General features: G+C 44.5%; 1 protein-coding gene across 1 annotated transcript in view; it reads right to left on the reverse strand.

Moving 5' to 3' along the window:
* Positions 1 to 526: 526 nt before the first annotated feature.
* LOC139749429 (uncharacterized) overlaps positions 527 to 24,498 on the reverse strand; it is a 497,430-nt gene continuing 473,458 nt past the window's right edge. The window contains exons 4-5 of the mRNA XM_071663274.1: positions 9,710 to 9,849; positions 527 to 1,890 (exon numbers count right to left, since the gene is read on the reverse strand). Of these exons, the coding sequence (XP_071519375.1) occupies positions 1,425 to 1,890; positions 9,710 to 9,849 (606 nt within the window). The 3' untranslated portion in view covers positions 527 to 1,424. The remainder of the gene's footprint in view (positions 1,891 to 9,709; positions 9,850 to 24,498) is intronic.

The raw sequence follows: 24,498 nt of genomic DNA on the forward strand, positions 1-24,498 counted from the left end.
CGGGTTCGATCCTGGCTGTTGGAGATTTGTATGTTCTGCGAAGGTGCGCGTTCATATGCACTTTATTCATATATATATATATATATATATATATATATATATATTGGAAAGGATCACAATTTTGCGCGTGATCAAGTATATTCCTATGAGTCCACGGGGAAAATGAAACACGATAAGTGCCCAAGTGCACTTTCGTGTAATAGTCACATCATCAGGGGAGACACAAGAGAGAAATATAACAGTCAGTTGATATAAAACGTCTCTTCGTTGTATATCAACTGACTGTTATATTTCTCTCTTGTGCCTCCCCTGATGATGTGATTATTACACGAAAGTGCACTTAGGCACTTATCGTGTTTCATTTTCCCCGTGGACTCAGGAATATATATATATATATATATATATATATATATATATATATATATATATATATATATATATATATATATATATATATATATATATATATCACTGTATGTGGGGACACACACACCCACACACACCCACACCCACACACACACACACACACACACACACACACACACACACACACACACACACACACACACACATATGTATTTGTGTATGTATCAGGTATCATTTATTTATACATATAATTCGTGTTTTCACGGATTCTGGATAAAGTAACTTCCATGGTCGAAAAACATGAAAACAACAACACACTTTATTTTCTGATGATACTAATTCTAGCGAGTGAGTATTGAAAACAAAGTTAAGTGCACTCAGGTGTGAGGGCGACTGTCGGTTGGCTGGTAGGAACACATGGAGGGAGGGCTGGACACCTGTGGCTCTGGACGACAGAACAATTGTATGGAAGATGGTGCGAGGGACATGGTCAGCTGGTCGTAGTCTGACCCAACACAGTCATGTGGACATTAACCAAGATATTCATCAGCAGTTGTATGACCAGACCAGAGCTTATGGTCACACATGGTATCGTAGTAGTGTTGTGAGGTGGTGGAGGATACCATTGCCTTTATACCATATTTTTGTGTGTGTGTGTGTTGTAATGGATTCTGTGGCTCTCGTTAGACTGCCAGGTCGTCCTTATGACAAAATACTTAACATCCACTACAAACATGACCGCATCAAGATTGGCCCTGTCTGCTGATGGTTTTGAGAGCTGTTGACTGTTTGCGTGGCCATACAACCTGAACACAACCCTTTGAGCGCGACAGTATGGCCCTGGAGCACGACAGTACGGCCCTGGAGCAACGACAGTACGGCCCTGGAGCACGACAGTACGGCCCTGGAGCACGACAGTAAGACACTGAGACTCCCTCCTTCATGGCGAAGGTTCGTACTGTCGTGGTCAGAGGGATCACGCTACAGTTTCTTCCAGTCAATTGACCTGATCATCATTTTCTTTCCGAGTGATCCATTACGAGCGTGAGGGCTGGTGATCAGAACTGAGTAGTGCTGGTGCTGTTGGTGGTGTAGGTGTTGTTGGTGTCGATGCTGGTGGGGTCGGAGATGCTGTTGGTGAGGTACTTGGCGAAGGCGTTGTTGGTGGCGATGTTGATGACGTCGGATGTGGTGCTGGTGATGGCGTAGGTGATGGGGTCCTTGGGGAAGGAGGCGGGCGTTACGGCATGACGCAGGACAGTGCTGGGCGAGAGACCCGTGGGCGTGGTAGAGTTGGGCGTCATGTAGTTGGGCGTTCCACCGTTAGGGGTGGTGGCGCTGGGGGTGTCGGCGGCCGTGGTGACGGTGGCGTCGTAAAGTGCGTTGTGGGACGGACACGGGGAGTTGTTGACGGAGGTCTCGTACATGGGGTCGTCTGAGACGATGCTGTACAGCACAGGGAGTGGGGAGGGAGGCTTACCTCGCGTCTCACGCTCGTTACCCAGGTCGTGGGCGGGAGGACACCTGCACCAGGTGAGAGACAAGTGTAAGTATGAGCAGCACCACAACAACAACAACACACACACACACACGCACACACACACACACACACACAAACATAGCAGTTACTTAGTTTACTGACAAAAATAATAGTAAAATAACACAGTTGGCAAACACATTGTACCGTAACGTTTGGTCCAGACAATAATCTTTACACTTAAGCTCCAACATACTTGAGTTTTCGTTAATAAGAGCAGACAACCATAACATAGATACAACACTTATACATACAACTTCAACTCATCATAATCACGTAATTCTTTTTGCACTGCCAGTGTGATCCATCAAGTCGTTCACACTCGTGAACTGACTGAGACAGACAAGGTCTGCTAACAACACAACACGTCCTCGTGTCTGTACAGCAGCACTAGTGCATGTGCTGCACATATCCTGCTTCGTCTCCTTGGCTTTAATTTCAGATTGTGGGACATGATGCGTAACCTCGTAAGTGCTTGTTGTTGGTAATCTGGAATAAGTTTCTTTTACTGATCTAAACCTGATGTACAGAGAGTGTGGGGTTAAGTATAGTTCTGTAGGCCAGATGTTTATTTACATCCTGTTTTTCCCTGATGTATGTTGTTACTTTGTCTCGTGGATGCACACTCGCATTATGCCACGATGTGTATGCGAGGGATCGGTACCCTGGTGGATTGGCCTGGCGACACAACTCGTGTATCACAGTAAAGGTTCATCAGAATTAACGAAATGAAACTTTAGTTTTAAAAAAAAAATTGTACCTTCTCCTCGTACCTGTGTCTTACGATGGATGTATTCCTAATTCAACGTCTTAAGATAATGCTTGTATTATATATTATGTGTCATACCTAATAAACTTCGCACAAAAGTAATGTATGGAACAACCAATCAATTTGTCACAATTGGGTTTATGTTGAGACCCCATACACACGCTTCATCTTGAAGGAAGGACAGATTAATTAAGACAGGTGGTGAGCTATGTGCTTTCTGTGTTTCAGTTGCGCCGATGGATGACAGGTGTGATCAAACTTATCGTGTCCAGCATGGCGATGACAGGTGTGAGCTAAACTTATGTTTCCAGCCATGGATGAGCAGTGTGAGTAGTTTCTGTATCCAGCCATGGATGACAGGTGTGAGCAAGGTTTCTGTGTCCAGCCATGGATGATAGGTGTGAGTTAGGTTTCTGTGTCCAGCCATGGATGACAGGTGTGAGCTAAACTTATGTGTCCAGCCATGGATGACAGGTGTGAGCAAGGCTTCTGTGTCCAGCCATGGATGACATGGATGACAGATGTGAGCTAAACCTATGTGTCCAGCCATGGATGACAGGTGTGAGCTAGGTTTCTGTATCCAGCCATGGATGACAGGTGTGAGCTAGGCTTCTGTGTCCAGCCATGGATGACATGGACGACAGATGTGAGCTAAACTTATGTGTCCAGCCATGGATGACAGGTGTGAGCTAGGTTTCTGTGTCCAGCCATGGATGACAGGTGTGAGCTAGGTTTCTGTGTCCAGCCATGGATGAAAGGTGTGAGCTAGGTTTCTGTATCCAGCCATGGATGACAGGTGTGAGCTAGGCTTCTGTGTTCAGCCATGGATGACAGGTGTGAGCTAGGCTTCTGTGTCCAGCCATGGATGACAGATGTGAGCTAGGCTTCTGTGTCCAGCAATGGATGACAGGTGTGAGCTAAACTTATGTGTCCAGCCATGGATGACAGGTGTGAGCTAGGTTTCTGTATCCAGCCATGGATGACAGGTGTGAGCAAGTTCTGTGTCCAGCCATGATGACAGGTGTGAGCTAGTTCTGTGTCCAGCCATGGATGACAGGTGTGAGCTAGATTCTGTGTCCAGCATGGATGACAGGTGTGAGCTAGGTTCTGTGTCCAGCCATGGATGACAGGTGTGAGCTAAGTTTGTGTCCAGCCATGGATGACAGGTGTGAGCTAAATTATGTGTCCAGCCATGGATGACAGTGTGAGCTAGAGGTTCTGTTCCAGCATGGATGACAGGTGTGAGCAAGGTTTCTGTGTCCAGCCATGGAATGACAGGTGAGCTAGGTTTTCTGTGTCCAGCCATGGATGACAGGTGTGAGCTAGGCTTCTGTGTCCAGCCATGGATGACAGGTGTGAGCGAAACTTATGTGTCCAGCCATGGATGACAGGTGTGAGCTAGGCTTCTGTGTCCAGCCATGGATGACAGATGTGAGCTAAACTTATGTGTCCAGCCATGGATGAAAGGTGTGAGCTAGGTTTCTGTGTCCAGCCATGGATGACAGGTGTGAACAAGGCTTCTGTGTCAGCCATGGATGACATGGATGACAGATGTGAGCTAAACTTATGTGTCCAGCCATGGATGACAGGTGTGAGCTAGGTTTCTGTGTCCAGCCATGGATGAAAGGTGTGAGCTAGGTTTCTGTGTCCAGCCATGGATGACAGGTGTGAGCAAGGCTTCTGTGTCCAGCCATGGATGACATGGATGACAGATGTGAGCTAAACTTATGTGTCCAGCCATGGATGAAAGGTGTGAGCTAGGTTTCTGTGTCCAGCCATGGATGACAGGTGTGAGCTAAACTTATGTGTCCAGCCATGGATGAAAGGTGTGAGCTAGGTTTCTGTGTCCAGCCATGGATGACAGGTGTGAACAAGGTTTCTGTGTCCAGCCATGGATGACAGGTGTGAGCTAGGTTTCTGTATCCAGCCATGGATGACAGGTGTGAGCAAGGTTTCTGTGTCCAGCCATGGATGACAGGTGTGAGCTAGGTTTCTGTGTCCAGCCATGGATGACAGGTGTGAGCTAAACTTATGTGTCCAGTCATGGATGACAGGTGTGAGCAAGGCTTCTGTGTCCAGCCATGGATGACAGGTGTGAGCTAAACTTATGTGTCCAGCCATGGATGACAGGTGTGAGCAAGGTTTCTGTGTCCAGCCATGGATGACAGGTGTGAGCTAGGTTTCTGTATCCAGCCATGGATGACAGGTGTGAGCAAGGTTTCTGTGTCCAGCCATGGATGACAGGTGTGAGCTAGGTTTCTGTGTCCAGCCATGGATGACAGGTGTGAGCTAAACTTATGTGTCCAGCCATGGATGACAGGTGTGAGCAAGGCTTCTGTGTCCAGCCATGGATGACAGGTGTGAGCTAAACTTATGTGTCCAGCCATGGATGACAGGTGTGAGCTAGGCTTCTGTGTCCAGCCATGGATGACATGGATGACAGATGTGAGCTAAACTTATGTGTCCAGCCATGGATGACAGGTGTGAGCTAGGTTTCTGTGTCCAGCCATGGATGACAGGTGTGAGCAAGGCTTCTGTGTGCAGCCATAGATGACATGGATGACAGGTGTGAGCTAAACTTATGTGTCCATCCATGGATGACAGGTGTGAGCTAGGTTTCTGTGTCCAGCCATGGATGACAGGTGTGAGCTAGGCTTCTGTGTCCAGCCATGGATGACAGGTGTGAGCTAAACTTATGTGTCCAGCAATGGATGACAGGTGAGAGCTAGGCTTCTGTGTCCAGCCATGGATGACATGGACGACAGATGTGAGCTAAACTTATGTGTCCAGCCATGGATGAAAGGTGTGAGCTAGGTTTCTGTGTCCAACCATGGATGACAGATGTGAACAAGGCTTCTGTGTCCAGCCATGGATGACATGGATGACTGATGTGAGCTAAACCTATGTGTCCAGCCATGGATGACATGTGTGAGCTAGGTTTCTGTGTCCAGCCATGGATGAAAGGTGTGAGCTAGGTTTCTCTGTCCAGCCATGGATGACAGGTGTGAGCAAGGCTTCTGTGTCCAGCCATGGATGACATGGATGACAGAAGTGAGCTAAACTTATCTGTCCAGCCATGGATGAAAGGTGTGAGCTAGGTTTCTGTGTCCAGCCATGGATGACAGGTGTGAGCTAAACTTATGTGTCCAGCCATGGATGACATGGATGACAGAAGCGAGCTAAACTTATGTGTCCAGCCATGGATGACAGGTGTGAGCTAGGTTTCTGTGTCCAGCCATGGATGAAAGGTGTGAGGTAGGTTTCTGTGTCCAGCCATGGATGACAGGTGTGAGCAAGGCTTCTGTGTCCAGCCATGGATGACATGGATGACAGAAGTGAGCTAAACTTATGTGTCCAGCCATGGATGACAGGTGTGAGCTAGGTTTCCGTGTCCAGCCATGGATGACAGGTGTGAGCTAGGCTTCTGTGTTCAGCCATGGATGACAGGTGTGAGCTAGGCTTCTGTGTCCATCCATGGATGACAGGTGTGAGCTAAACTTATGTGTCCAGCCATGGATGACAGGTGTGAGCTAGGCTTCTGTGTCCAGCCATGGATGACAGGTGTGAGCTAGGCTTCTGTGTCCAGCCATGGATGACAGGTGTGAGCTAGGTTTCTGTGTCCAGCCATGGATGTCAGATGTGAGCTAGGCTTCTGTGTCCAGCCATGGATGACAGGTGTGAGCTAAACTTATGTGTCCAGCCATGGATGACAGGTGTGAGCTAGGTTTCTGAATCCAGCCATGGATGACAGGTGTGAGCAAGGCTTCTGTGTCCGGCCATGGATGACAGGTGTGAGCTAAACTTATGTGTCCAGCCATGGATGACAGGTGTGAGCTAGGCCTCTGTCCAGCCATGGATGAAAGGTGTAAGCTAGGCTTCTGTATCCAGCCATGGATGACAGGTGTGAGCTAGGCTTCTGTGTCCAGCCATGGATGACAGGTGTGAGCGAGGTTTCTGTGTCCAGCCATGGATGACAGGTGTGAGCTAAACTTATGTGTCCAGCCATGGATGACAGGTGTGAGCTAGGTTTCTGAATCCAGCCATGGATGACAGATGTGAGCAAGGCTTCTGTGTCCAGCCATAGATGACATGGATGACAGAAGTGAGCTAAACTTATGTGTCCAGCCATGGATGACAGGTGTGAGCTAGGCTTCTGTGTCCAGCCATGGATGACAGGTGTGAGCTAGGCTTCTGTGTCCAGCCATGGATGACATGTGTGAGCTAGGCTTCTGTGTCCAGCCATGGATGACAGGTGTGAGCTAAACTTATGTGTCCAGCCATGGATGACAGGTGTGAGCTAGGCTTCTGTGTCCAGCCATGGATGACAGGTGTGAGCTAAGCTCATGTGTCCAGCCATGGATGACAGGTGTGAGCTAGGTTTCTGTGTCCAGCCATGGATGACAGGTGTGAGCAAGGTTTCTGTGTCCAGCCATGGATGCCATGGATGACAGATGTGAGCTAAACTTATGTGTCCAGCCATGGATGACATGGATGACAGATGTGAGCTAAACTTATGTGTCCAGCCATGGATGACAGGTGTGAGCAAGGTTTCTGTGTCCAGCCATGGATGACAGGTGTGAGCTAGGTTTCTGTGTCCAGCCATGGATGAAAGGTGTGAGCTAGGTTTCTGTGTCCAGCCATGGATGACAGGTGTGAGCAAGGCTTCTGTGTCCAGCCATAGATGACATGGATGACAGGTGTGAGCTAAACTTATGTGTCCAGCCATGGATGACAGGTGTGAGCTAGGTTTCTGTGTCCAGCCATGGATGACAGGTGTGAGCTAGGCTTCTGTGTCCAGCCGTGGATGACAGGTGTGAGCTAAACTTATGTGTCCAGCCATGGATGATAGGTGTGAGCTAGGCTTCTGTGTCCAGCCATGGATGACAGATGTGAGCTAAACCTATGTGTCCAGCCATGGATGAAAGGTGTGAGCTAGGTTTCTGTGTCCAGCCATGGATGACAGGTGTGAACAAGGCTTCTGTGTCCAGCCATGGATGACATGGATGACAGATGTGAGCTAAACCTATGTGTCCAGCCATGGATGACAGGTGTGAGCTAGGTTTCTGTGTCCAGCCATGGATGAAAGTGTGAGCTAGGTTTCTCTGTCCAGCCATGGAGGACAGGTGTGAGCAAGGCTTCTGTGTCCAGCCATGGATGACATGGATGACAGAAGTGAGCTAAACTTATGGGTCCAGCCATGGATGAAAGGTGTGAGCTAGGTTTCTGTGTCCAGCCATGGATGACAGGTGTGAGCTAAACTTATGTGTCCAGCCATGGATGACATGGATGACAGAAGTGAGCTAAACTTATGTGTCCAGCCATGGATGACAGGTGTGAGCTAGGTTTCTGTGTCCCGCCTTGGATGAAAGGTGTGAGCTAGGTTTCTGTGTCCAGCCATGGATGACAGGTGTGAGCAAGGCTTCTGTGTCCCGCCATGGATGACAGAAGTGAGCTAAACTTATGTGTCCAGCCATGGATGACAGGTGTGAGCTAAACTTATGTGTCCAGTCATGGATGACAGGTGTGAGCTAGGCTTCTGTGTCCAGCCATGGATGACAGGTGTGAGCTAGGCTTCTGTGTCCAGCCATGGATGACAGGTGTGAGCTAAACTTATGTGTCCAGCCATGGATGACAGGTGTGAGCTAGGCTTCTGTGTCCAGCCATGGATGACAGGTGTGAGGTAGGTTTCTGTGTCCAGCCATGGATGACAGGTGTGAGCAAGGTTTCTGTGTCCAGCCATGGATGACATGGATGACAGATGTGAGCTAAACTTATGTGTCCAGCCATGGATGACATGGATGACAGATGTGAGCTAAACTTATGTGTCCAGCCATGGATGACAGGTGTGAGCAAGGCTTCTGTGTCCAGCCATGGATGACAGGTGTGAGCTAGGTTTCTGTGTCCAGCCATGGATGAAAGGTGTGAGCTAGGCTTCTGTGTCCAGCCATGGATGACATGGATGACAGATGTGAGCTAAACTTATGTGTCCAGCCATGGATGACAGGTGTGAGCTAAACTTATGTGTCCAGCCATGGATGACATGGATGACAGATGTGAGCTAAACTTATGTGTCCAGCCATGGATGACAGGTGTGAGCTAGGCTTCTGTGTCCAGCCATGGATGACAGGTGTGAGCTAGGCTTCTGTGTCCAGCCATGGATGACAGGTGTGAGCTAGGTTTCTGTGTCCAGCCATGGATGTCAGATGTGAGCTAGGCTTCTGTATCCAGCCATGGATGACAGGTGTGAGCTAAACCTATGTGTCCAGCCATGGATGACAGGTGTGAGCTAGGCTTCTGTGTCCAGCCATGGATGAATGGTGTGAGCTAGGCTTCTGTATCCAGCCATGGATGACAGGTGTGAGCTAGGCTTCTGTGTCCAGCCATGGATGACAGGTGTGAGCGAGGTTTCTGTGTCCAGCCATGGATGACAGGTGTGAGCTAAACTTATGTGTCCAGCCATGGATGACATGTGTGAGCTAGGTTTCTGTGTCCAGCCATGGATGACAGGTGTGAGCAAGGTTTCTGTGTCCAGCCATGGATGACAGGTGTAAGCTAGGTTTCTTTATCCAGCCATGGATGACAGGTGTGAGCAAGGTTTCTATGTCCAGCCATGGATGACAGGTGTGAGCTAAGCTTCTGTGTCCAGCCATGGATGACAGGTGTAAGCTAGGTTTCTGTATCCAGCCGTGGATGAAAGGTTTAAGCCTGGCTTCTGTGTCCAGCCATGGATGATAGGTGTGAGCCAGGATTGTGTGTTCAGCCTTAGGTGACAGGTGTGACCCAGGATATGTACAGTAAATAACACCTGCGAAATTTATCTCTCTCTGCTCTTGTCTCTTCCTCTCTCCTTACATGGCACTCTCCCCCTCCTCTCACATGGCACTCTCCCCCTCCTCTCACATGGCACTCTTCCCCTCCCCTCACATTTCACTCTTCCCCTCCTCTCACAATGCACTCTCCCTCCCCCTCACATGGCACTTCCCCCCTCCCCTCCCCCAGCACCTCACATTCGACTTGCCCCCTGCCCCAGCACTGACCTGACACATCTCCTGACGAAGGCGATGATGCCGACCAGAGCGAAGATGGAGAGCGAGAGTGAAAAGAAAATGATGGAGTTATTGGTGTGATTCTTGTTCCTCTGGTGTGGGCCAGGGGGAAGCTCGCTCTCACCCCCGTCCTGTGGGGGGAAAACAGAATTAATGTTGCCATTTTCTGTGGCGTCCTGTAAGAGAACGGTTAAGTTCCATTTCGTCGTATATAAGAATGTTATTAAACTTTCTTTTCTCATTCTGTAAAAAGAAGTTTGTACATCTTTTAAAAGTAAAATGGAAGTTTTCTTCTTTTTTTTTTTATGTTCAAGGTTCCAGTCACAGACAAAAGTCCACATCATGGCCGGGCCTTAATTAGAATACACAGAGAATTGTGAAACGGAAAAAGAATAGACAAGGTAATGTGTTTACGAAATTTTGAGAATGTGAACGACCTGTATTTTGAAATGTGTCAAGTCATAGCTATGGGGAAAGACATGAGAAGGTAGAGGGTTTCAAAGCTTCGACGTGTAGGGAAAGAAGCAGGTATCAAAACGGCCCACCCTTGAGTTGCCGATGGCCACACAGTAATCATGTGACGCAGCAGCTTGCCAAGTATTGCTATTGGTCTTCATGACCCAAGATCAAATATAGTCTGGTCTTGATGATGATGATGATGATGATGATGGTTCGCGTTACCTGAGTGGGTGGTTGATGACGTGGTGTGGAGTCAAGGACATAAACAACACACTTTTTCTTTTATAGCCTGGATGTGGGGCCTGGATGTGGAATGGGAGCTGTGGTTTCGGTGCATTACACATGACAGCTAGAGACTGAGTGTGAACGAATGTGGTCTTTGTTGTCTTTTCCTAGCGCTACCTCGCGCTCGTGCGGGGGGAGGGGGTTGTTATTTCATGTGTGGCGGGGTGGCGACGGGAATGAATAAGGGCAGCAAGTATGAATTATGTACATGTGTGTATATGTATATGTCTGTGTATTTGTATACATGTATACGTTGAAATGTATAAGTATGTATATGTGCGTGTCTGGACGTGTATGTATATACATTTGTATGTGGGTGGGTTGGGCCATTCTTTCGTCTGTTTCCTTGCGTCACCTCGCTAACGGGGGAGACAGCGACAAAGTATAATAATAATGATAATAATAGTAATAATAATAGTAATAATAATAATAATAATGATAATAATAATAATAATGATAATAATGATAATAATGATAATAATAATAATGATAATAATAATTTTTTTTTTTTTTTTTTTGCTTTGTCGCTGTCTCCCGCGTTTGCGAGGTAGCGCAAGGAAACAGACGAAAGAAATGGCCCAACCCACCCCCATACACATGTATATACATACGTCCACACACGCAAATATACATACCTACACAGCTTTCCATGGTTTACCCCAGACGCTTCACATGCCCCGATTTAATCCACTGACAGCACGTCAACCCCTGTATACCACATCGCTCCAATTCACTCTATTCCTTGCCCTCCTTTCACCCTCCTGCATGTTCAGGCCCCGATCACACAAAATCTTTTTCACTCCATCTTTCCACCTCCAATTTGGTCTCCCTCTTCTCCTCGTTCCCTCCACCTCCGACACATATATCCTCTTGGTCAATCTTTCCTCACTCATTCTCTCCATGTGCCCAAACCATTTCAAAACACCCTCTTCTGCTCTCTCAACCACGCTCTTTTTATTTCCACACATCTCTCTCACCCTTACGTTACTTACTCGATCAAACCACCTCACACCACACATTGTCCTCAAACATCTCATTTCCAGCACATCCATCCTCCTGCGCACAACTCTATCCATAGCCCACGCCTCGCAACCATACAACATTGTTGGAACCACTATTCCTTCAAACATACCCATTTTTGCTTTCCGAGATAATGTTCTCGACTTCCACACATTCTTCAAGGCTCCCAGAATTTTCGCCCCCTCCCCCACCCTATGATCCACTTCCGCTTCCATGGTTCCATCCGCTGCCAGATCCACTCCCAGATATCTAAAACACTTCACTTCCTCCAGTTTTTCTCCATTCAAACTCACCTCCCAATTGACTTGACCCTCAACCCTACTGTACCTAATAACCTTGCTTTTATTCACATTTACTCTTAACTTTCTTCCTCCACACACTTTACCAAACTCAGTCACCAGCTTCTGCAGTTTCTCACATGAATCAGCCACCAGCGCTGTATCATCAGCGAACAACAACTGACTCACTTCCCAAGCTCTCTCATCCCCAACAGACTTCATACTTGCCCCTCTTTCCAAAACTCTTGCATTCACCTCCCTAACAACCCCATCCATAAACAAATTAAACAACCATGGAGACATCACACAGCCCTGCCGCAAACCTACATTCACTGAGAACCAGTCACTTTCCTCTCTTCCTACACGTACACATGCCTTACATCCTCGATAAAAACTTTTCACTGCTTCTAACAACTTTCCTCCCACACCATATATTCTTAATAACTTCCACAGAGCATCTCTGTCAACTCTATCATATGCCTTCTCCAGATCCATAAATGCTACATACAAATCCATTTGCTTTTCTAAGTATTTCTCACATACATTCTTCAAAGCAAACACCTGATCCACACATCCTCTACCACTTCTGAAACCACACTGCTCTTCCCCAATCTGATGCTCTGTACATGCCTTCACCCTCTCAATCAATACCCTCCCATATAATTTACCAGGAATACTCAACAAACTTATACCTCTGTAATTTGAGCACTCACTCTTATCCCCTTTGCCTTTGTACAATGGCAATAATAATAATAATGATTATAATAAAATGATTTTCCCCGTAGGGCAGGACAATGGAAGTTTCATGGAAATGAGACACGTTTCAACAGCCACGAATTTGATATCATTATTGTGTCAAACAATTACAGGATAGATAACGGTATATTTTCTTTTTGGGTTATTGCCTTTTTGGATTCCCAGAAAATCTTTGTGAGCTTGGAAAGGAGACTTGTGTGAGGAATTACCAGGAGAGATTGAGCGTAGAATGGCAAAAGGTAAGAGCAAATGATGTGAGGGGAGTGGGTGAGGAATGGGATGTATTTAGGGAAGCAGTGATGGCTTGTGCAAAAGCTGCTTGTGGCATGAGAGAAAGGCGGTAGAAGGGCAGATTAGAAATGGTAGTGAGTCGTGGGATGAAGAAGCAAAGTTGTTAGTGAAAGAGAAGATAGAGGCACTTGGACGATACTTACTGGAAAGAGTGCAAATGACTTTGAGATGTATAAAAGAAAGCGGCAGGAGGTCAAGATGAAGGTGCAAGGGCTGAAAAAGAGGGCAAATGAAGGTTGGGGTGAGAGAGTATCATCAAATTTAGAAAATAAAAAGATGTTTTGGAAGGAGGTGAATAACGTGCATAAGAGAAGAGAACAAATGAAAACATAGGTGAAGGGGACAATGGGAAGTAATAACACGTACTGATGAAGTAAGCAGATGGAGTGAGTATTTTGAAGGTTTGTTGAATGTGTTTGATGATAGAGTGGCAGATGTAGGATGTTTTGGTCGGGATGGTGTGCGAAGTGAGAGGGGTCAGCGAGAATGCTTTAGTTAGGAGAGAAGAGGTAGTAAAAGCTTTGCGGAAGATGAAATCCAGCAAGGCGGTAGGTTTGGATGGTATTTCAGTAGCATGTATTAAGAAAGGGTGTGACTGTGTTGTTGATTGGTTGGTATAGATATTCAATGTATGCATGGATCATGGTGAAGCATCTTAGAATTGGCGGAATGTATGCATAGTTCCATTGTACAAAGACAGATGATAAAGATGAGTGTTCAAACTACAGAGGCATAAGTTTGTTGAGTATTCCTGGGAAATTGTATGGGAGGGCATTGATTGAGAGGGTGAAGGCATGTACAGAGCATCAGATTGGGGAGGAGCAGTGTGGTTTCAGAAGTGGTAGAGGATGTGTGGATCAGGTGTTTGCTTTGAAGAATGTGTATGTGAGAAAAACTAAGAAAAACAGATAGATTTGTATGTAGCATTTATGGATCTGGACAAGGAATATGACAGGGTTGATAGAGATGCTTTGTGGAAGGTCTTAAGAGTATATGGTGTCGGAGGTAAGCTGCTAAAACCAGTGAAGAGATTTTGCCAAGGATGTAAGGCATGTGCACGAGTAGGAAGCGAGGAAAGTGATTGGTTCCCAGTGAAGGTCAGTCTGCGTCAGGGGTGTGTGATGTCCCCATGGTTGTTTACTTTGTTTATGGATGGGGAGGTTAGGGAGGTAAATGCAAATGTTTTGGAGAGAGGGGCAAGTGCGCAGTCTGTTGAGGATGAGAGGGCTTGGGAAGTGAGTCAGTTGTTGTTCGCTGATGATACATCTCTGGTGGCTGATTCGCGTGATAAACTGCAGAAGGTGGTTACTGAGTTTGGAAAACTGTGTTAAAGGAGAAATCTGTGAGTAAATGTGAATAAGAGCAAGGATATTCAGTTCAGTAGGGTTGAGGGACAAGTTACTTGAGATATAAGTTTGAATGGGGAAAAATCGGAGAAAGTGAAGTGATTTACATATCTGGGAGTGGACTTGGCAGCGAATGGAACCATGGAAGCGGAAGTGAGTCACAGGGTTGGGGAAGGGGCGAGGATTCTGGGGGCGAAGGTTCTGGGAGCGATGAAGAATGTGTGGAAGGAGAGAACGTTATCTTGTGTATGTTTGAAGGAATAGTAGTTCCAACAATGTTATATTTTTGTGAGGCATGAGCTATAGATAGGGTTGTGCGGAGTAGGGTGGTTGTGTTGGCAATGAGATGTTTGAGGACAGTGTGTGGTGTGAGGTGGTTTGATCGAGTAAGCAATGAAGGGGTAAGAGAGATGTGTGGAAATAAAAAGAGTGTGGTTGAGAGAGCAGAAGAGGATGCGTTGAAATGGTTTGGACGTATGGATGGAATGAATGAGGAAAGATTGACAAAGAGGATTTATGTGTCAGAGGTGGAGGGAACAAGAAGTGGGAGACCAAATTGGAGGTGGAAGGATGGACTGAAAAAGATTTTGAGCGATCAGGGCCTGAACATACAGGAGGGTGAGAGGCGTGCTAGGGATAGAGTTAATTAGAATGATGTGATGTACGGGGGTCGACGTCCTGTCAGTGGACTGAACCAGGGTATGTAAAACGTCTGGGATACACCGTGGAAAGGTCTGTGGGGCCTGGATGTGGAAAGGTCTGCGGGGCCTGGATGTGGAAAGGTCAGCGGGGCCTGGATGTGGAAAGGTCTGCGGGGCCTGGATGTGGAAAGGTCTGTGGGGCCTGGATGTGGAAAGGTCTGCGGGGCCTGGATGTGGAAAGGTCTGCGGGGCCTGGATGTGGAAAGGTCTGTGGGGCCTGGATGTGGAAAGGAAGCCATGGTTTTGGTGCATTACACATGGCAGCTTGAGACTGACTGTGAACAAATGTGGCCTTTCTCGGCGCTACCTCTCCGAAGCAGGGGGTAGCGATGCTGTTTCCTGTGGGACGGGGTTCGCCAGGATGAATGAAGACAAGCAAATATGAACATGTACATATGTATGTATGTATGTATATGTCTGTGTATGTGTATGTATTTGTATGTATATGTGTATATGTTGATATGTGTATATGTTGATATGTGTATATGTTTGCATATGTGTATATGTTGATATGTTTATTTATGCATATGTGTAAATGTTGATATGTATATGTATGTATATGTGCATATGTAGGTGTTTATGTGTGTTTATGAGTGTATGTGCCATTCTTCGTCTGTTTTTTTTTTTTTTTTCCCAGAAGAAGGAACAGAGAAGGGGGCCAGGTGAGGGTATTCCCTCAAAGGCCCAGTCCTCTGTTCTTAACACTACCTCGCTAACGCGGGAAGTGGCGAATGGTTTGAAAGAAAAGAAATATATATATATATATATATATATATATATATATATATATATATATATATATATATATATATATATATATATATATATATTGGAAAGGATCACAATTTTGCGCGTGATCAAGATATTCCTATGAGTCCACGGGGAAAATGAAACACGAAAAGTTCCCAACTGATGATGCGATAATTACACGAAAGTGCACTTGGGAACTTTTCGTGTTTCGTTTTCCCCGTGGACTCATAGGAATATATATATGTATATATATATTTATTTATTTATTTATATTTCTTTCTTAGCCAAGGGGAAATGAAAGACGATAAGTTCCCAAGTGCACTTTCGTGTAATTATCGCATCCTCAGTTGATATACAACGAAGAGACGTAGTTAGGACGCTATTTGGTAAACAAGTGACTACCCGAGTGGAGGTCGGGTGCGTTCAAGTCTGGCAACATGTGTATCATACAATTTATCATGTGGACAAGAAAGGGAACTGTTTACAAATTTAATGTTGCAATTTTTTGTATATTTAGTGACAGAAGATTCGATGATTTTTCTCCTGGTACTGGAGTTAGAGTTGATAACTGAGATGGCATTTCTTCAGTCAGTGTAATGATCATAATTTTTTTACATGATTAAACGAGGCATTTGATTCTTGTCCTGTTCTTATACTGTATTTATGTTGCTTAAGTCTAACAGAAAGATCCTTACCAGTCTGCCCAATATAAAACTTACCACAATTTTTACATGGTACTCTATAAACGCACCCTGCAGAACTTTCTGGTGAGTTCCTGATTAAGATATTCTTTATAGTATTATTGTTGCTGAAGGCAACATTTACATCAAAGGATATAAGCAACGTGGGAAGCAAAGTAAAATTATTATTAAAGGGAGAACTAAAAGGTTCTTGGTGTCAAGGGGAGGTTTGGGTTTAACTCTATAAAATGAATTCTTTGCCAGCTTAAGAGATTTATCAATGAGTGATCTAGGATACTTTAACTTAGATCTAATTGAATGTATCTTCTCAAACTCAACATCAATAAACTCTGGACTGCATATGTGTAATGCCCTAATGAACATAGACTGGAATGGTAATTTTATTCTGTGGTGTTGAGTAATCTTTATATGGAACTCTTTGAAACAAAGTTACATAATGATATCTTACCTTCTAATGCAATTTGGCTTAGGTATGTAGATGATGTTCTTTGTGTTTGGCCAACAAATGAAAATTTACAAACATTTCTCCCTTAACAGGTGAATACCTTCCATCAACTTTACTGTAGAAATTGAAAATAATGGTATGTTACCATTTTTGGAATGCATGATCCATATACAGAAAAACCTACCAATGTATGCTCATATATCCATTATTACTCAGCTCCACATGACAGAGTTGACTTATCATCACTCCAGTCTGTTCTTTAGGGCATTACGTACATGCAGTCCGGAGTTTATTGATGATGAGTTTTAGAAGATGTATTCTACTGGATCTAAGTTAAAGTATCCTAGACCATTCATTGATAAATCTCTTAAGCTGGCAAAGAATTAATCTTATAAAGTTAAGCCAAACCTCCCCTTGACACCAAGAACCTTTTAGTTCTTTCTTTTAGTACTGATTTTAAGTTATTCTTTTTACGTTATTTTCATGTTCCTTAAAGCCGTTGATGTAAATGTTACCTGCAGTAGCAACGATACCATAAAGAATATCTTAATCAGGAACTCACCAGAAAGTTCTCCAGGGTGCGTTTATAGAGTACCATGTAAAAAAAGTGATAAGTTTTATGTTGGGCAGACTCTTAAGGATCTGTCTGTTAGAGTTAAGCAACATAAATATAGTATAAGAACGGGACAAGAATCAAATGCTTGTTTGATCATGTTAGAAATATGATCATTGTATCGTCTGAGGTAATGCCATCTCATTTATTAACTCAACTCTTGTACTACGAGATATATCATTGAATCTTCTATTATCAGATACACAAAGAATTGTAGCATCATTATTAAAGAAGGTCTAAACAAATTGGATAGCTGTATTGTTGATAAAATTTGTAAGCAGTTCCCTTTCTTGTTCGTATGATAAATCGTATGGTAGGCATATTGCCAGACTTGAACGCACCCGACCTCCACTCGGGTAGTCACTTGTTTACCAAATGGCGTCCTAGCCACTTCACCTCATCGTTGTATATCAACTGACTGTAATATGTCTTTCTTGTATCTCCCTGGATAATGTGATCATTACACGAAAGTGCACTTGGGAACTTATCGTATTTCATTTCCCTGTGGTTAAGAAAGGAATTTAGTTGATCACGTGCTCAATTGTGATCTCTTCCAATATATGATAGAGTGGCAGATATAGGGTGTTTTGGTCGAGGTGGTGTGCAAAGTGAGAGGTTTAGCAAGAATGATTTGGTAAACATAGAAGAGGTAGTAAAAGCTTTGCAGAAGATGAAAGCCGGCAAGGCAGCGGGTTTGGATGGTATTGCAGTGGAAATTATTAAAAAAGGGGATAACTGTGTTGTTGACTGGTTGGTAAAGTTATTCAATGTATGTATGACTCATGGTGAAGTGCCTGAGGATTGGCGGAATGCTTGCATATTGCCATTGCAAAGGGATAAAGGTGAGTGCTTAAATCACAGAGGTATAAGTTTGTTGAGTATTCCTGGGAAATTATATGGGAAGGTATTGATTGAGAGGGTGAAGGCATGTACAGAACATCAGATTGGGGAAGAGCAGTGTGGCTTCAGAAGTGGTAGAGGATGTGTGGATCAGGTGTTTGCTTTGAAGAATGTATGAGAAATACTTAGTAAAGCAAATGGATTTGTATGTAGCATTTATGGATCTGGAGAAGGAATGTAATAGAGTTGATAGAGATGTTCCGTGGAAGGTATTAAGAATATATGGTGTGGGAGGCAAGTTGTTAGAGGCAATGAAAAGTTTTTATCGAGGATGTAAGGCAGGTGTACGAGTAGGAAGAGACGGAAGTGACTGGTTCTCAGTGAATGTCGGTTTGCGGCAGTGGTGCGTGATGTCTCCATGATTGTTTAATTTGTTTATGGATGGGGTTGTTAGGGAGGTGAATGCAAGAGTTTTGGAGAGATAGGCAAGTATGCAGTCTGTTGTGGATGAGAGAGCTTGGGAAATGAGTCAGTTGTTATTCGCTGATGATACATTGCTGGTGGCTGATTCGGGTGAGAAACTGCAGAAGCTGGTGACTGAGTTTGGTAAAGCGTGTAAAAAAAGAAAGGTGAGAGTAGGTGTGAATAAGAGCAAGGTTATTAGGTACAGTAGGGTTGATTGACAAGTCAATTGGGAGGTACTTTTGAATGGAGAAAAACTGGAAGTAAAGTGTTTTAGATATCTGGGAGTGGATTTGGCTGCGGATGGAACCATGGAAGTGGAAGAGGGTCATAGGGTTGGGGAGGGGGCGAAAGTTCTGGGAGAGTTGAAAAATGTGTGGAAGGCGAGAACGTTATCTCGGAAAGTATAAATGGGTATGTTTGAAGGAATAGTAGTTCCGACAATGTTATATGGTTGCAAGGCGTGGGCTATAGATAGAGTTGTGCGGAGGAGGGTGGATGTGCTGGAAATGAAATGTTTGAGGACAATATGTGGTGTGAGGTGGTTTGATTGATTAAGTAAATAAAGAGTAAGAGAGATGTGTGGTAATAAAAAGAGTGTGGCTATAGATAGAGTTGTGCGGAGGAGGGTGGATGTGCTGGAAATGAAATGTTTGAGGACAATATGTGGTGTGAGGTGGTTTGATTGATTAAGTAAATAAAGAGTAAGAGAGATGTGTGGTAATAAAAAGAGTGTGGTTGAGAAAGCAGAAGAGGGTGTTTTGAAATGGTCTGGTCACATGGAGAGAATGAGTGAGGAAAGATTGACCAAGAGGATATATGTGTCAGAGGTGGAGGGAACGAGAAGTGGGAGACCAAATTGGAGGTGGAAAGATGGAGTGAAAAGGATTTTGTGTGATCGGGGCCTGAACATGCAGGAGGGTAAAAGGCGTGCAAGGAATAGAGTGAATTGGAACGATGTGGTATACTGGGGTCGACGTGCTGCCAATGGATTGAACCAGTGCATATGAAGCGTCTGAGGTAGACCATGGAAAGTTTTGTGGGGCCTGGATGTGGAAAGGGAGCTGTGGTTTCGCTGCTAAATCCACTCCCAGATATCTAAAACACTTCACTTCCTCCATTTTTTTCCATTTAAACTTACCTCCCATTTGACTTGTCCCTCAACCCTACTGAACCTAATAACCTTGCTCTTATTCACACCTACTCTCACCTTTCTTCTTTCACACACTTTACCAAACTCATTCATCAGCTTCTCCAGTTTGTCACCCGAATCAGCCACCAGCAATGTATCATTAGCGAACAGCAACTGACTCACTTCCCAAGCCCTCTCATCCACAACAGACTACATACTTGCCCCTCTTTCTAAAACTCTTGCATTCACCTCCCTAACAACCCTATCCATAAACAAATTAAACAACCATGGAGACATGACACACCCCTGCCGCAAACCGACTTTCATTGAGAACCAATCACTTTCCTCTCTTCCTACTCGTACACATGCCTTACATCCTCGATAAAAACTTTTCAATGCTTCTAGCAACTTACCTCCCACACCATATACTAGTAAGACCTTCCACAAAGCATCTCTATCAACTCTATCATATGCTTTCTCCAGGTCCATAAATGCTACGTACAAATCCATCTGTTTTTCTAAGAATTTCTCACATACATTCTTCAAAGCAAACACCTGATCCTCTACCACTTCTGAAACCGCACTGCTCTTTCCCAATCTGATGCTCTGTACATGCCTTGACCCTCTCAATCAATAACCTCCCATATAATTTCCCAGGAATTCTTAACAAATTTATACCTCTGTAATTTGAACACTCACCTTTATCCCCTTTGCCTTTGTACAATGGCACTATGCATGCATTCCGCCAATCCTCAGGCGCTTCACCATGAGCCATAAATACAATGAATATCCTCACCAACCGGTCAACAACACAGTCACCCACTTTTTTAATAAATTCCACTGCAATACCATCCAAACCCTTCGCCTTGCCGGCTTTCATCCTCCGCAAAGCTTTCATTACCTCTTCTCTGTTTACCAAACCATTCTCCTTGACCCTCTCACTTCGCACACCACCTCGACCAAAACACCCTGTGTCTGCCACTCTATCATCAAACACATTCAGCAAACCTTCAAAATATTCACTCCATCTCACTTCATTCCTACTTGTTATTACCTCCCCATTTGCGCCGTTCACTGATGTTCCCTTTTGTTCTCTTGTTTTACGCACTTTATTTACCTCCTTCCAAAACATCTTTTTATTCTCCCGAAAATTTTACGATACTCTCTCACCGCAACTCTCATTTGCCCTCTTTTTCACCTCTTGCACCTTTCTCATGACCTTCTGCCTCTTTCATTTATACATCTTCCAGTTATTTGCACTATATCCCTGCAAAAATCGTCCAATTATCTCTTCTCTTTCACTAACAATCTTACTTCATCCCACCACTCACTACCGTTTCTAATCTCTCCACCTCCCACGCTTCTCATACCACAAGCATCTTTTGCGCAAGCCATCACTGCTTCCCTAAATACATTCCATTCCTCACCCACTCCCCTTACGTCATTTGCTCTCACCTTTTTCCATTCTGCACTCAATTTCTCCTGGTACTTCCTCTCACAAGTCTCCTTTCCAAGCTCACTTACTCTCATCACTCTCTTCACACAAGCATTCTCTCTATGTTTTGGAAGGAGGTTAAATAAAGTGCGTAAGACAAGGGAACAAATGGGAACATCATTGAAGGGGGCTAATGGGGAGGTGACAACAAGAAGTGGTGATGTGAGAAGGAGATGGAGTGAGTATTTTGAAGGTTTGTTAAATGTGTTTGATAGAATGGCAGATATATGGGTGTTTTGGTCGAGGTGGTGCGCAAAGTGAGAGTGTCAGGAAGAATGATTTGGTAAACAGAGAAGAGGTAGTGAAAGCTTTGCGGAAGATGAAAGCCGGGTTTGGATGGTATTGCAGTGGAATTTATTAAAAAAAAGGAGGTGACTGTGTTGTTGAATTGTTGGTAATGTTATTTAATGTCTGTATGATTCATGGTGAGGTGCCTGAGGATTGGCGGAATGCTTGCATAGTGCCATTGTACAAAGGCAAAGGGGATAAGAGGGAGAGCTCAAATTACAGAGGTATAACTTTGTTGAGTATTCCTGGGAAATTATATGGGAGGGTATTGGTTGAGAGGGTGAAGGCATGTACAGAGCATTAGATTGGGGAAGAGCAGTGTGGTTTCAGAAGTGGTAGAGGATGTGTGGATCAGGTTTTTGCTTTGAAAAATGTATGTGAGAAATACTTAGAAAAGCAAATGGATTTGTATGTAGCATTTATGGATCTGGAGAAGGCATTTAATAGAGTTGATAGAGATGCTCTGTGGAAGGTATTAAGAATATATGGTGTGGGAGGCAAGTTGTTAGAAGCAGTGAAAAGTTTTTATCGAGGATGTAAGGCATGTGTACGAGTAGGAAGAGAGGAAAGTGATTGGTTCTCGGTGAATGTCGGTTTGCGACAAGGGTGTGTGATGTCTCCATGGTTGTTTAATTTGTTTATGGAGCGGGTTGTTAGGGACGTGAATACAAGAGTTTTGGAGAGAGTTTTGGAGAGTCTGTTATTAATGAGATAACTTAGGAAGTGAGTAAGTTGTTGTTAGCTGATGATACATCGCTGGTGGCTGATTCGGGTAAGAAACTGCAGAAACTGGTAACTGAGTTTGGTAAAGTGTGTGAAAGAAGAAAGCTGAGAGTAAGTGTGAATAAGAGCAAGGTTATTAGGTACAGTAGGGGTGAGGGACAAGTCAATTGGGAGGTAAGTTTGAAAGGAGAAAAACTGGAGGAAGTGAAGTGTTTTAGATATCTGGGCGTGGATTTGGCAGCGGATGGAACCATGGAAGAGGAAGGGATTCATAGGGTGGGGAAGGGGGCGAAAGTTCTGGGAGAGTTGAAAAATGTGTGGAGGGCAAGAACATTATCTCGGAAAGCAAAAATGAGTATGTTTGAAGGAATAGTGGTTCCGACAATGTTATATGGTTGCGAGGTGTGGGCTATAGATAGAGTTGTGCGGAGGAGGGTGGATGTGTTGGAAATGAGATGTTTGAGGACAATATGTGGTGTGAGGTGGTTTGATCGAGTAAGTAATGAAAGGGTAAGAGAGATGTGTGGTAATAAAAAGAGTGTGATTAAGAGAGTAGAAGAGGGTGTTTTGAAATGGTTTGGTCACATGGAGAGAATGAGTGAGGAAAGATTGACCAAGAGGATATATGTGTCAGAGGTGGAGGGAACGAGGAGAAGTGGGAGAACAAAGTGGAGGTGGAAAGCTGGAGTGAAAAAGATTTTGAGTGATCTGGGCCTGAACATGCAGGAGAGTGAAAGGCGTGCAAGGAATAGAGTGAATTGGAACGATGTGGTATACCGGGGTCGACGTGCTGTCAGTGGATTGAACCAGGGCATGTGAAGTGTCTGGGGTAAACTATGGAAAGTTCTGTGGGGCCTGGATGTGGAAAGTGAGCTGTGCTTTCGGTGCATTATACATGGCAGCTAAAGATTGAGTGTGAACGAATGTGGCCTTTGTTGTCTTTTCGTAGTGCTGCCTCGCGCACATGCTAGGGGAGGGGGTTGCTATTTCATGTGTTGCGGGGTTTCGACGGAAATGAATAAGGGCAGACAGTATGAATTATGTACATGTGTATATATGTATATGTCTGTGTGTGTATGTAAATGTATAGTTGAGATGTATAGGAATGTATATGTGCGTGTGGGGACGTGTATGTATATACATGTGTATGTGGGTATGTTGGGCCATTCTTTTGTCTGTTTCCTTGCACTACCTAGCTAACGCGGGAGACGGCGACAAAGTATAGTGAATGAAATAGAATATACATATATATATATATATATATATATATATATATATATATATATATATATATATATATATATATATGTAAGGCATGTGTATGTGTACGTGTAGGAAGAGAGGAAAGTGATTGGTTCTCAGTGAATGTAGGTTTGCGGCAGGGGTGTGTGATGTCTCCATGGTTGTTTAATTTGTTTATGGATGGGGTTGTTAGGGAGGTGAATGCAAGAGTTTTGGAAAGAGGGGCAAGTATGAAGTCTGTTGGGGATGAGAGAGCTTGGGAAGTGAGTCAGTTGTTGTTCGCTGATGATACAGCGCTGGTGGCTGATTCATGAGAGAAACTGCAGAAGCTGGTGACTGGGTTTGGTAAAGTGTGTGAAAGAAGAAAGTTAAGAGTAAATGTGAATAAGAGCAAGGTAATTAGGTACAGTAGGGTTGAGGGTCAAGTCAACTGGGAGGTAAGTTTGAATGGAGAAAAACTGGAGGAAGTAAAGTGTTTTAGATATCTGGGAGTGGATCTGGCAGCGGATGGAACCATGGAAGCGGAAGTGGATCATAGGGTGGGGGAGGGGGCGAAAATCCCGGGAGCCTTGAAGAATGTGTGGAAGTCGAGAACATTATCTCGGAAAGCAAAAATGGGTATATTTGAAGGAATAGTGGTTCCAACAATATTGTATGGTTGCGAGGCGTGGGCTATGGATAGAGTTGTGTGCAGGAGGATGGATGTGCTGGAAATGAGATGTTTGAGGACAATGTGTGGTGTGAGGTGGTTTGATCGAGTAAGTAACGTAAGGGTAAGAGAGATGTGTGGAAATAAAAAGAGCATGGTTGAGAGAGCAGAAGAGGGTGTTTTGAAATGGTTTGGGCACATGGAGAGAATGAGTGAGGAAAGATTGACCAAGAGGATATATGTGTCGGAGGTAGAGGGAACGAGGAGAAGTGGGAGACCAAATTGGAGGTGGAAAGATGGAGTG

The sequence above is a fragment of the Panulirus ornatus genome, chromosome 7, assembly GCF_036320965.1.
Source record: "Panulirus ornatus isolate Po-2019 chromosome 7, ASM3632096v1, whole genome shotgun sequence".
Classification (NCBI taxonomy): domain Eukaryota; kingdom Metazoa; phylum Arthropoda; class Malacostraca; order Decapoda; family Palinuridae; genus Panulirus; species Panulirus ornatus.